This window comes from Rutidosis leptorrhynchoides, chromosome 10, assembly GCF_046630445.1.
Source record: "Rutidosis leptorrhynchoides isolate AG116_Rl617_1_P2 chromosome 10, CSIRO_AGI_Rlap_v1, whole genome shotgun sequence".
Classification (NCBI taxonomy): Eukaryota; Viridiplantae; Streptophyta; class Magnoliopsida; order Asterales; family Asteraceae; genus Rutidosis; species Rutidosis leptorrhynchoides.
The window spans coordinates 307029392-307043733 of NC_092342.1; the positions used below are offsets into that span (position 1 = coordinate 307029392).

General features: G+C 33.2%; 1 protein-coding gene across 1 annotated transcript; it reads left to right on the top strand.

Annotated features, from left to right (window-relative positions):
• Positions 1-1176: 1176 nt before the first annotated feature.
• On the top strand, positions 1177-5485 carry LOC139871896 (transcription initiation factor TFIID subunit 6-like). The gene is made up of 13 exons (XM_071859648.1): positions 1177-1269; positions 1606-1737; positions 2097-2183; positions 2322-2423; positions 2526-2634; positions 2779-2882; positions 2972-3109; positions 3187-3282; positions 3404-3528; positions 3617-3749; positions 3897-4019; positions 4858-4972; positions 5049-5485. The coding sequence occupies exons 2-13, from the start codon at positions 1612-1614 to the stop codon at positions 5429-5431; spliced, it is 1641 nt and encodes a 546-aa protein (XP_071715749.1). The 5' UTR covers positions 1177-1269; positions 1606-1611; the 3' UTR covers positions 5432-5485.
• The last annotated feature ends 8857 nt before the right edge of the window (positions 5486-14342 follow it).

The window sequence follows — 14342 nt, forward strand, 5'->3', positions numbered from 1 at the left end:
TTTAGTTTGTATATGTAATTGTATATAGTCGTGATACTGTGGTGGCTATGCTTCCACCGATTGTACATATTCGTTGTTTATAATAATATTGGCCTTTCAAAAAAAAAAAAAAAACAAATAAGAATATGATTGTCTATATTTTATTTTCCTCATATCTCACTTTTGAGATTAAGTAATGTTGTTATTGCTGTTTGATGGATTATTTTTGTTCTTTTGGTTTGTGAAAGCACACAAATATGTATATGATTATTGTTTAGAAGAATCATCGATGTGTACAGAAACATTTATGAATGATAGAATATGTAAACAACAAAATAATATCGCTTTGTTGGTCTAAAGTGCAATTTGTTAGATGGTTCTTAATTTTAAATGAGACTATGAAAGGGTATAAGAGGTGGAATCAGAAAATAATGATTTTTAAAGTTAATTCCGAAAAAGAATATGATACGGTCTTCTTGGATTTTATGCTATTAAAACCGCTGGAATACATGGAGAGATTGAATCAAAATGTGTTTGATGCTCAAATTTCTATTTTAATTAATGACACCCCGACTAATAAGTTTTCGGTTCAGCGTTGGTTGAGACAAGGCGATCCAATGAGTGCATTTGTTTTTTTTTCCGTTTAGTTCGATTTGTAGCCGTAGTAATTTTTTTTACGGACATAAATGATTATATATAAAAAAAAGCGCCCCCTAGCAAGGCGCTAAGGGAGAAATTACAAAGGCATGTGAAGCCGTTGTAATTGTTTTTTACCCGTTGTAATTGTATGTTACGTTGGAACCCTTCTGTTAGGGAAGCGTTAAAATATCTTGGAGTTAAAAAAAAAAAAAAAAAAAAAAAAAAAAAAAACATTCAAACATATCTACTCTTACCTGCACCACCATCCTTTTATTATACTCGTAAGTCACAATGAGCAGCAACAGCCTACAATGGGCCTTCACCACATTGGGCTAAACATAGAGTGAACTAGCCAGTTGGGCCTTCACACTACATGCCCAGTATTGGGCCTTTACAGCACAATATCGATCGATTGTAATATTGAAATTGTAAATTAAACTTTTTCAAAAGAAATGGTATTAAAGTGCAAGTTACCGACTTACCGAGGACTAAAACTGGCATATTTAAAGTCGGTGACAGTTAAGTAAAATTCTCACGGAAGAACACTGCTCACTCACAGTTCTATTTCTCTTTTAACCGGAGTAACTAAACAAAATAAAAGCACCATAGCATCACCGTCGCTATTAACTCTCCGGCACCGGTCAAATCGAGGTAAACGATCTAAAACTCTCATATTTGAATCTGATTATATTTCGATAATGTCGTTTTTCGTTTCAGTACTCTCATACAATTTTTTAATAAAACCCTAGGTGTGTCGTTTTTGTTAACTAGATCATAAGGTCACGAATTACTTATTGAAACCCTAGAATAGCTATATGGACTATCAGAGGTGAATAATTGTATCGATTTTAGGATTTGAATGAGTAGTTATCTTAGTTCCTCTTCTAGTTAAGTGTGTTCCCTATAATTAATTAAAGTTAGGTCAAATTGTTGTGTTTCTAGAGTCTAGTCGCTCTTGTTAATCATAGCGTATCAATTATTAATCAGAGTACAATGAGCATCGTACCGAAGGAGACCGTTGAGGTCATAGCACAGAGCATCGGCATAAATAATTTGTCTCCAGATGCTGCATTGGCTCTTGCTCCCGATGTAGAATATCGTATGCGGGAAATTATGCAGGTGATTATCGTTTTATGTATTATAGCTTATGTGCTTACTGTTTATGGCCATTGTAGGCTTTGCGTGTGTTTGTGTCTTCTTAACTGTTAATCATGATCATGATTATTATTTAATATAAGAAGTAAAATTTATTGGCCGGAGGTCCACTCGGAAGCAATCTCTCTATCCGTTGAATAGAGAGAGGGATGACTTTCTCTACTTTTGAGAGTGTTTCACTCTGGGTGGAGAAATTACTTGTTTTCTATTCTCGGATAGGGGAAGGATTGTCTACATCTCACCTCCCCATACACCACACTCATGTGGTATTGGGTTTTGTTGTTTTTTTTTTAAGAAGTAAAATTTACTTTGGTTAACTTCAGGAGGGGATCAAATGCATGCATCATTCAAAACGAACTACATTGACCACAGATGATATTGGCAGTGCTCTTAGCATGAGAAATGTTGAGGTGAATCACTAGTTCTCTATCTCATATGGAACATTTTGACAATTATGGATATTGCATAAACAATGTCTGAAGTACGAAAAATGTGATTGTAATAAATCAAATTGTTTACAAGTTGACCCATTATTATTGTCAGTTCAGCCAATATATGGATTTGCATCCGGAGATCCTTTGAGGTTCAAGAGGGCCCTTGGACATAAAGATTTATTCTACATCGATGACAAAGATGTGGACTTTAAAGATGTAAGAGAATTAAAACATTTAACTTTCTTTTTCAATTTAAATTAAAAAAAAAAACAATACTCCCACATAACCTAATTTTATATATATTCTGCTTATATGAAGGTGATAGAAGCTCCATTACCAAAAGCACCACTGGATACTTCACTTTTCTGTCACTGGCTAGCCATTGAAGGTGTACAACCTGCTATTCCAGAAAACGCCCCTCTTGAAGGTCTGTTTATTCTATATGATATATCTGTCTGTCAGCCAATTTGTCTCAAAACAAGACTAATTTTGAATTTGTATGCAAAAGTTTGTATTTTTATATGCATCTGTGGCAGAGCTGATTTTTGGAGATAATATGGGTCATCTGCAGTTATTGCTGCCTTACCAGAAACTAAAAAGCCTGAACAAAAGAGTGACGAAATGCCTATCGATATTAGATTGCCTGTAAAACATGTCTTATCTAGAGAGCTTCAGGTATATATTTTAACCATTTCCCCTTTTCCTAACTTTTTTTTTTTTTTTTTTTTTTTTTTGACCGTTTTGAATTCATTTTGCTACTGCAGTTATACTTCAACAAGATTACTGAGCTTGCTGTAAATATGCCTGATTCTGTTCTCTTCAAGGAAGCACTAATGAGTCTGGCTACAGACTCTGGACTTCATCCTTTAGTTCCTTACTTTACATGCTTTATTGAAGATGAGGTAAATTATCATGAATCAAACCGAAACCCTAAATTTTTATTTTACAATTCAACTACTGAATATAGCTACGTTTTCAGGTTTCTCGTGGACTAAACGATTTCCAGCTCCTTTTTGCTTTAATGCGACTCGTTTGGAGTCTTCTCCAGAACCCACATATACACGTTGAACCTTATGTTAGCCTCTTAACTATATCTGCTATTCATATATTTACTACCTTTACATAATATTGTCTATCGACATTTTGAAGCACATATCATTTTTAAGTTACATACTTATATACTTATATTGATGCAGCTACACCAATTGATGCCACCTGTTGTGACCTGTATTGTTGCAAAAAGATTGGGAAAGCGAATTGCTGATAATCACTGGGAACTTAGAGACTTCACTGCTAAACTTGTTGCCACCATATGTAAAAGGTGAAGCTTTTTAACATCTTTTTATCATCTGCTAATGTTGATTTTGTGGTACTCAAAAATAATAAATAAATGGCAATGTATTTTATAGGTTTGGGCATAATTATAGTAGTCTCCAGACACGTTTGACTAAAACATTGCTTAAATCATTTTTGGACCGGAAGCGGACACTGACTCAACATTACGGTGCTGTTCAAGGACTAGCTGCTCTTGGACCTCATGTGGTAAAAATTTTCACTTTTACCCCTTTTACTTCAGCCAATGTACGAATATGCAATAATTGTTTCCACTCTCCAGATTTCCACTCTTGGACCTCATATGCAATAATTGTTTCCACTCTCCAGATTTGATAGTTCTTAAGTTATTTGCAGGTTCGTCTTCTTCTTCTGCCAAATCTTGAGACTTATTTACGCTTTCTTGAAGAAGTACTGCGTGAGAATCAAAAAAAGGAAATGATAAGACTTGAAGCTTGGCGTGTATATGGCGCATTGTTGGTTAGTTTATCTCACAAAACAACCTTCTTTTCTTGTCATTGTGATTTTTTTGTTGAAGTGAGGTGGAAATTTCGGCCATTTATTTGTGGGCCGGTTGGAGTTTGTATTTTTTCTTTAATGAATTACAGGTGTGTTTGGATGTCACTAAATAAGAGCTTATAGGAGCTTAAAAAAGTAGAGCTTACGAGTTTAAAGAGCTTATGATTTTAAAGCTTTATTTGGTAACAAAAAAAAAGTAGAGCTTATCCCAAATTGTAGAACTTAAAAAATACGATTCTTACAAGTAGCTTATGGAATAAAGTAGAGCTTATGACATGTATAATTACTAAAAAGCCCTTCATTATTGTTTTACATATTAGTATTAATGTCCTCTATGGTCCATTTACAACACCAACTCCAGCTACTTTACCAAACACTTATGTAAAATTATAAGCTCCAGCTTTCAGCTTCAAAGATAAGCTCCAGTTGCAGCTAGTTTCGTCCAGACATACATGTGGTAAACTAGAAATAAGAGCTGAAAAGGAAACCGGTCAAATGGCTAAAAGTCGTTCAAATAGTATAGTATATCTAATTAATAAAACCTGCTAAACATTTTATTAAGAAGGTACACTGTTATTCAATTAATATGGTTTTGTAGTCATATTCGGCACTAATTATTTATACAAAATGGTTGACTTTCAATTTGACAAAGAAAAAAATCTGAACCCATTTCAGCTCATACAAAAATTCTTTATATAACTGTTATATTGCCACCTCCAGCGGAAAAAAGGTGTCTTGCTTCTCATAATCGAGTATTTGATTCTATATTCTAATTCTTGTATATTTAAATATTACCCAGCGCGCTACCGGTAGGTCCGTGTATGATCTGCTAAAGCTTTTTCCGATTCTACCATCCCCACCTGCAAATTCTGTTTTGAAGACCAATCTAAAGGTTATCCGTACAAACAAAACAGGTGAGTTTTCTGATGAGTTTCCTTTCGAATTAAAATAAAATCTCGTTAATTTTTTTTTATAATCTGTTTTGTGAAGATAAACGCAAGGCAAATGAAGAAGAGCTGGAACATCAACCGTCTCCAAAGAAAATGATCACCGATGGACCTATAGGTTCACCGTCTGATAACAACACCATAACACAAGATTCACAAGACAAAACTGTTGCTAATGTTGTTGAATCTGAGCCTGAAAGTTCATCTGCTCCTATGGAAATCGGTGATGACAGTATTAAAGACACACAAGGAAAAAGAGAAAAGGGTAATAGTATTAGTCGCCATGGATCGAAGACACCTGCGTATCTTAAGCAGGTTTGGAAAGATGATTTGAATTCAGGACAAGTTGTTATTTCATTATTTGAACTTTTTGGTGAAGGTATCATGTCCTTCATTCCAGCTCCTGAGATGTCTCTATTTTTGTGACTTTGTAACGCTCTTTAAAGAGAATCTTAATCGATGATCTTATATTTTTTTTAATTGCGTTTGGAAGTTCAAAAAAACCACATCTGTTCAATGGGAAAACTAAAATATGCATTTTTCAGAATTAGGGTTGTAAAAGAGTCGAGTCGAGCCGAGCTCAGTATGATGGCTCGGCAAGACTTTTTGATGGAGCTCAGGCTTCTATTCTAGAATGGCTTGAGCTCGGTTTGATACTTCAGGTATCAGGGCATCTTGATGAAGAAATTCGTTCAGCGTTCAAATTTTATGGTTTTTTTTATAAGTCTTCTGTCACAGTTCAGGATGACATGAAATTGACATTTTTGCATCTAGTAACGTTGTTATGACTTTTGCAATAACATCATATGGTATTTAATGTATGTTAATAATATACTCCGTATATATTAATGCTTAATGTATATGACCCGGCAAATGGGTCGAGATAGGCAGGGTTGGGTCAAGATCAAATATTTGGGTTGAAATGAGTCAGAATTAAAATGGGCCGCATGGGTTGGGTTGAGACCCGGGTCAGTTAGGAAAAAAATGTGTTTTTGATCGTCATGGAATAGAATTGAATTCCATTTATAATATAGTTATAAAAGTTATAAAAAAATGTTGTTGAAAAAGTTATAAAAAAAAATTTACGTTTCCATTTTATGCGCCCCGAAAACATGCGTCAAAAATGCGCGACGAAACATGAGTCGAAAAGCGGGGGTCGAAACGCGCCTCGAAAAAATGCGCCTCGAAAACGCGCGACAAAAATGCGCCTCGAAAACGCGGGTCGAAAAACGCGCCACGAATTCGCGCCATGAAAAAATTGCGTTGTAAACACGGGTCAAATACGCGGGCCGAAAACACCAGCTGAAAACGCGGGTCGAAAACGTGGTCAAAAACGCTGGTCGAAAACACACGTTGAAAACGGGCGCCGAAAGCACGTTTAGAAAAACACAGGTCGATAGCGCGGTTCAAATAATGCTGTTGAAAACTCGTCACAAAATCGCGACACGAAATCGTGCCTGATGCTCGTCGAAAATGCGTCTCGAAAAACGCGCTTGGTTTTTAATTTTAGTATGACCCAATTGGGTCAAGCCCAGGACCCTTTAATATTTAAAAGGGAGTTGAGATTTGATGTGTTTTTAATATGAATTTTTTTTATTTTATTTCTGTTATGTGCTTGGACTCGTTTGGATCTTAAGTTAACTCAATGGACCTGTTTTGAAACTTTGGATCTTGTTTGTTAGGTATAATGTATACCTATGCGTAGGTGAATTGAGAAAATATTGTAACGGACAATAGAGATTATATAAAGCCCGTATAGATTTAACTAGTTGTTTACCCTCGCTTCGCGCCGGGGGTTCGGTTTTCAATGTATTTTATTGCGCTTAGTTTAACGATGATGTCGTTGAAGCGCAACTCGAGTCGAACTAAAAGGTATAACCCGTAAAAGATTTAAAATTAAATTAATAATATAGGTGCATCTCTGCGGGTGGAGAAAAATATAAAGGAAACCAAAAAATAAAAAATAAAAAAAATTTGTTACAACGGGTAGAAAAAAAAATATAAAGGAAACAATCGGTACTATTCATATTTTTTGCCTAGTAGATATTTGGAGCTGCTAATTATAAAGAAACCATCGGTACTATTCTTATTTTTTGTCTAGTAGATATTTGCTGCAAGTGAAGAAAAATAAAGGAAATCAAAAAAGAAAAAATTGGGGAAAAGAACTATTTACAAAAAAGAAAAAATTGGGGAAAAGAACTATTTACAACCATTGTTGCGTGGTGTACAAGTGATTAAAGCGTGTGGGTAGTACTATTTATAACTTTTGTCTGTTAGTGTATATGTAAATAAATAAATAAATGTAAATTCTATTAGGACCCATGGGTCAAGCCTAGGACCCTTTAATCTTTAAAAAGGAGTTGGAGTTTGATGAGTTTTTAAAATAGAATCATTTATAATTATTTATTTATTACGAGTAATCGAATTGTTTTATTCATATTACTCAATGATGATAAATTCTACTTTTACTCCATTCGTATTGTACGTGAGAATATTATTGTTGTCAACAATGATGACCTCAGCCAAATTTCGGGACAAAATTTCTTTTAACGGGTAGGTACTGTCACGACCCGGAAATTTCCGACCAAATTTAAATTTAATGTTTATATGATAACACTATTCCAACATGGTGGTTTACATAGTTAGATGTGAAAATATAAATAAACCGAGTAAGTTAGGTTATTGTTAACATCATAGTATTTGGATTTTAAATAAATTAACTACATATATTGACACAACTAATTTCATGAAATAGTAAATTGTTACTTATTCAAATCTCACGAGTAAGACTTATTGAACGACTGAAATCACCCATTTATCGTCATGTTTTCACCCATTTAAATAAGGAGCATTAATTGACCAAATTGTTAATACTCTGTCTAAAAGACTCCTTAAAAATCATTCATATTCATATAAATATCATACAACCGATACACAACTCACAAACCATATTTCACAAAATAAAATAATTAATAATAATAATAATAATAATGAATAAATAAATAGAAATATGAATGTAGATCATATGATCTTAATGATTATGAATATTATAACTTATGACATTAATGATGTGAGGTTTTTATCAGTTTATTAATTATTAATAGAGGTATTAGTAAATGAAACTAGAAGATATACTTTGTAAATTACTCGATTAAATATAATAAATGCTAGTTACGAAGTTCAACCAACTTATATTAAAACTTACACACGCCACTTTCTTTTGAATTGAAATCTATTAAGACCACAGATAATGGGGCGTTTGTGGCCCCCTATGCCTGATACATGTCACGAGAAACGCCCCACAAACGCTTCTAATGGGGCGTTTGTGGACGTTTGTAGTTGGGCGTTTGTCAAGCAAATGCGCCCCAAGAGAGAGAGAACGACGCTGAGGTGTCAATTACTGATTGATTAATGTAATTTCTCTCTCCACCTTTTTAATATTTTATCATTCAAATACCAATAAAATTTTACCACATCACCCACAAACGCCCCTACAAAAGCCCTCCATTACAACTTCCTCTCAAAATATCATGGTCTAATCACAGTTTTTCCCCAAAAAGTGCACCTCATTCGCTCCCAGTCACAATCGCTGGTCTAATTATGTTGAAGAAGTCAAAAGTAGAAGAAAAGTAGCTCAACCACTTCTTTCCCTTGTGTCGGCCACCAAGGCTAAAAAGAAGAAACCAACCCAATTAATTAATCAAGTTTAATTCCCCTCTTTGTCACATCTACACGCAAAAAAAAATTATATACATGAAAACAGCTGTGAGTCACTTGATAATAAATTAATTACTCTCATAAGTTTGGTTTTCTCGGCCAAACTTAAAATTATATACATGAAGAGGATAACATCTCATATACTCAAATAAACAATGTAACCAGAAGACACTTCTATATATCACACATAGAGAGGCTAACAAAAAGGATACTTTCTAGATCAAGTTTCGGTGTAAACTCGGTTTCGTTTGAAAGGTAAATCTTAACAAAAATCGAATATTATTATGTTAGTAGGATTTATTAAATATACGGTTTTCATATCTCGATTCGAAATGAATCGAAACCAACCGAAATCAACCGTTAACGCGATCGGTTCGGTTACGATATTGGAAAGTTGTCGGTCTTTAAAAGTGTCGTTTATGTGTGAATCGGATTAAAATTTTAAACTACTCCGTTATCTGATATAATTTGCTGATAATTTATATATATAAAAAAAAATTCAAAGTCTGTATAAAATTTAAGAGTTCATATTTGGAAAATTTGTTGTACGAATGAAACAATAAAGAGGTCTTCTTTCAACAATCAAATATGTATAATTTATAAAGATGTGGGATTAATTAGAGTTTGGTAAGAGACCTTTGCAGTGATTTGAATAGAATCATAATACTAGGCATAAGGAATTCAAATACTACAATATTTTGGTTTTTAAAAAAAAAAAAAAAAAATGATTTCATGCTCCCTGTACGTATATTAACAACATGAGAAGATGATATCATGTTATTTTGAATATTAATATCATATTTAGATATCGCTAATCATATGTTGTTGGTATTTTTGATTTTAAATGAAACCGAAAATGACCAAAAACTAAGCGTTGCACAGTTAGTACTTTGGTGGTTATTTTCTAAAGTTTTAAAGCGAAAAACTTTATATAGAATAGGACAAGTTTTACTTATGTTGGGTGATGTATTATGATTATGATCAATTGTCTTTTACCAAATTTTAATTAAAAGATTCATGATTTAAAAAAAAAAAAAAAAAAAAAAAAAAAAAAAAAAAACAAACTCTTGCTGCCTTACGATATACAAAATGGCAAAACTAAGATATAATTCTATATTTACGTATTTAGTCCCTGGGTTATGATCAAACTTGCAAAGTAAATACAAGAATATAAAGAAAACTTATAAAGGTGTTGTATGACCACTGACCAACCTAATCGCTCTAGGTTAAACGCTTCAGGACGTTGTTATGCATTTTTGGTTTTGTGTGTCTTGCCGCGCTAATTAAGGTGAGTTTCATTTGCTCCCTTTTTAATTGCTTTTGCAATATATATTTTTAGGTTGAGAATACATTCACTGCTTTTATAAATATTTACGAAATAGACACAAGTACTTAAAAATATATTCTACGTTGAGTTGTACCACTGGCATATTTCCCTGTAGCTTGGTAACTACTATTTACATGGGTATTGTAAACGCGAATCCTGTTGATAGTGAAATGTCCCGTTCTTATTGATTAAAAACGTTCCATATTAATTGATTTCGTTGCGAGGTTTTGACCTCTATATGAGACGTTTTTCAAAGACTGCATTCATTTTTAAACAAACCATAACCTTTATTTCATCAATAAAGGTTTAAAAAGCTTTACGTAGATTATCAAATAATGATAATCTAATATATCCTGTTTACACACGACCATTACATAATGGTTTACAATACAAATATGTTACAACAAAATAAGTTTCTTGAATGCAGTTTTTACACAATATCATACAAGCATGGACTCCAAATCTTGTCCTTATTTAAGTATGCGACAGCGGAAGCTCTTAATAATCACCTGAGAATAAACATGCTTAAAACGTCAACAAAAATGTTGGTGAGTTATAGGTTTAACCTATATATATCAAATCGTAACAATAGACCACAAGATTTCATATTTCAATACACATCCCATACATAGAGATAAAAATCATTCATATGATGAACATCTGGTAACCGACATTAACAAGATGCATATATAAGAATATCCCCATCATTCCGGGACACCCTTCGGATATGATATAAATTTCGAAGTACTAAAGCATCCGGTACTTTGGATGGGGTTTGTTAGACCCAATAGATCTATCTTTAGGATTCGCGTCAATTAGGGTGTCTGTTCCCTAATTCTTAGATTACCAGACTTAATAAAAAGGGGCATATTCGATTTCGATAATTCAACCATAGAATGTAATTTCACGTACTTGTGTCTATTTTGTAAATCATTTATAAAACCTGCATGTATACTCATCCCAAAAATATTAGATTTTAAAAGTGGGACTATAACTCACTTTCACAGATTTACTTCGTCGGGAAGTAAGACTTGGCCACTGGTTGATTCACGAACCTATAACAATATATACATATATATCAAAGTATGTTCAAAATATATTTACAACACTTTTAATATATTTTGATGTTTTAAGTTTATTAAGTCAGCTGTCCTCGTTAGTAACCTACAACTAGTTGTCCACAGTTAGATGTACAGAAATAAATCGATAAATATTATCTTGAATCAATCCACGACCCAGTGTATACGTATCTCAGTATTGATCACAACTCAAACTATATATATTTTGGAATCAACCTCAACCCTGTATAGCTAACTCCAACATTCACATATAGAGTGTCTATGGTTGTTCCGAAATATATATAGATGTGTCGACATGATAGGTCGAAACATTGTATACGTGTCTATGGTATCTCAAAATTACATAATATATAATACAAGTTGATTAAGTTATGGTTGGAATAGATTTGTTACCAATTTTCACGTAGCTAAAATGAGAAAAATTATCCAATCTTGTTTTACCCATAACTTCTTCATTTTAAATCCGTTTTGAGTGAATCAAATTGCTATGATTTCATATTGAACTCTATTTTATGAATCTAAACAAAAAAAGTATAGGTTTCTAGTCGGAAAAATAAGTTACAAGTCGTTTTTGTAAAGGTAGTCATTTCAGTCGAAAGAACGACGTCTAGATGACCATTTTAGAAAACATACTTCCACTTTGAGTTTAACCATAATTTTTGGATATAGTTTCATGTTCATAATAAAAATCATTTTCTCAGAATAACAACTTTTAAATCAAAGTTTATCATAGTTTTTAATTAACTAACCCAAAACAGCCCGCGGTGTTACTACGACGGCGTAAATCCGGTTTTACGGTGTTTTTCGTGTTTCCAGGTTTTAAATCATTAAGTTAGCATATCATATAGATATAGAACATGTGTTTAGTTGATTTTAAAAGTCAAGTTAGAAGGATTAACTTTTGTTTGCGAACAAGTTTAGAATTAACTAAACTATGTTCTAGTGATTACAAGTTTAAACCTTCGAATAAGATAGCTTTATATGTATGAATCGAATGATGTTATGAACATCATTACTACCTTAAGTTCCTTGGATGAACCTACTGGAAAAGAGAAAAATGGATCTAGCTTCAATGGATCCTTGGATGGCTCAAAGTTCTTGAAGCAAAATCATGACACGAAAACAAGTTCAAGTAAGATCATCACTTGAAATAAGATTGTTATAGTTATAGAAATTGAACCAAAGTTTGAATATGATTATTACCTTGTATTAGAATGATAACCTACTGTAAGAAACAAAGATTTCTTGAGGTTGGATGATCACCTTACAAGATTGGAAGTGAGCTAGCAAACTTGAAAGTATTCTTGATTTTATGAAACTAGAACTTTTGGAATTTATGAAGAACACTTAGAACTTGAAGATAGAACTTGAGAGAGATCAATTAGATGAAGAAAATTGAAGAATGAAAGTGTTTGTAGGTGTTTTTGGTCGTTGGTGTATGGATTAGATATAAAGGATATGTAATTTTGTTTTCATGTAAATAAGTCATGAATGATTACTCATATTTTTGTAATTTTATGAGATATTTCATGCTAGTTGCCAAATGATGGTTCCCACATGTGTTAGGTGACTCACATGGGCTGCTAAGAGCTGATCATTGGAGTGTATATACCAATAGTACATACATCTAAAAGCTGTGTATTGTACGAGTACGAATACGGGTGCATACGAGTAGAATTGTTAATGAAACTGAACGAGGATGTAATTGTAAGCATTTTTGTTAAGTAGAAGTATTTTGATAAGTGTATTGAAGTCTTTCAAAAGTGTATAAATACATATTAAAACACTACATGTATATACATTTTAACTGAGTCGTTAAGTCATCGTTAGTCGTTACATGTAAGTGTTGTTTTGAAACCTTTAGGTTAACGATCTTGTTAAATGTTGTTAACCCAATGTTTATAATATCAAATGAGATTTTAAATTATTATATTATCATGATATTATCATGTATGAATATCTCTTAATATGATATATATACATTAAATGTCTTTACAACGATAATCGTTACATATATGTCTCGTTTAAAAATCATTAAGTTAGTAGTCTTGTTTTTACATATGTAGTTCATTGTTAATATACTTTATGATATGTTTTCTTATCATAGTATCATGTTAACTATATATATATATATATATCCATATATATGTCATCATATAGTTTTTACAAGTTTTAACGTTCGTGAATCACCGATCAACTTGGGTGGTCAATTGTCTATATGAAACATATTTCAATTAATCAAGTCTTAACAAGTTTGATTGCTTAACATGTTGGAAACATTTAATCATGTAAATATCAATCTCAATTAATATATATAAACATGGAAAAGTTCGGGTCACTACAGTACCTACCCGTTAAATAAATTTCGTCCCGAAATTTTAAGCTGTTGAAGGTGTTGACGAATCTTCTGGAAATAGATGCGGGTATTTCTTCTTCATCTGATCTTCACGCTCCCAGGTGAACTCGGGTCCTCTACGAGCATTCCATCGAACCTTAACAATTGGTATCTTGTTTTGCTTAAGTCTTTTAACCTCACGATCCATTATTTCGACGGGTTCTTCGATGAATTGGAGTTTTTCGTTGATTTGGATTTCATCTAACGGAATAGTGAGATCTTCTTTAGCAAAACATTTCTTTAAATTCGAGACGTGGAAAGTGTTATGTACAGCCGCGAGTTGTTGAGGTAACTCTAGTCGGTAAGCTACTGGTCCGACACGATCAATAATCTTGAATGGTCCAATATACCTTGGATTTAATTTCCCTCGTTTACCAAATCGAACAACGCCTTTCCAAGGTGCAACTTTAAGCATGACCATCTCTCCAATTTCAAATTCTATATCTTTTCTTTTAATGTCAGCGTAGCTCTTTTGTCGACTTTGGGCGGTTTTCAACCGTTGTTGAATTTGGATGATCTTCTCGGTAGTTTCTTGTATAATCTCCGGACCCGTAATCTGTCTATCCCCCACCTCACTCCAACAAATCGGAGACCTGCACTTTCTATCATAAAGTGCTTCAAACGGCGCCATCTCAATGCTTGAATGGTAGCTGTTGTTGTAGGAAAATTCTGCTAACGGTAGATGTCGATCCCAACTGTTTCCGAAATCAATAACACATGCTCGTAGCATGTCTTCAAGCGTTTGTATCGTCCTTTCGCTCTGCCCATCAGTTTGTGGATGATAGGCAGTACTCATGTCTAGACGAGTTCCTAATGCTT

What these genes read in the sequence shown, in the direction of transcription:
- LOC139871896 (XM_071859648.1), top strand. Translation starts at nt 1,612, where the DNA reads ATGAGCATCGTACCGAAGGAGACCGTTGAGGTCATAGCACAGAGCATC. An exon ending in ATATACACGTTGAACCTTAT is followed by an intron (nt 3,283 to 3,403) that starts GTTAGCCTCTTA and finishes ATATTGATGCAG; the next exon opens with CTACACCAATTGATGCCACC. An exon ending in GTTGCCACCATATGTAAAAG is followed by an intron (nt 3,529 to 3,616) that starts GTGAAGCTTTTT and finishes TGTATTTTATAG; the next exon opens with GTTTGGGCATAATTATAGTA.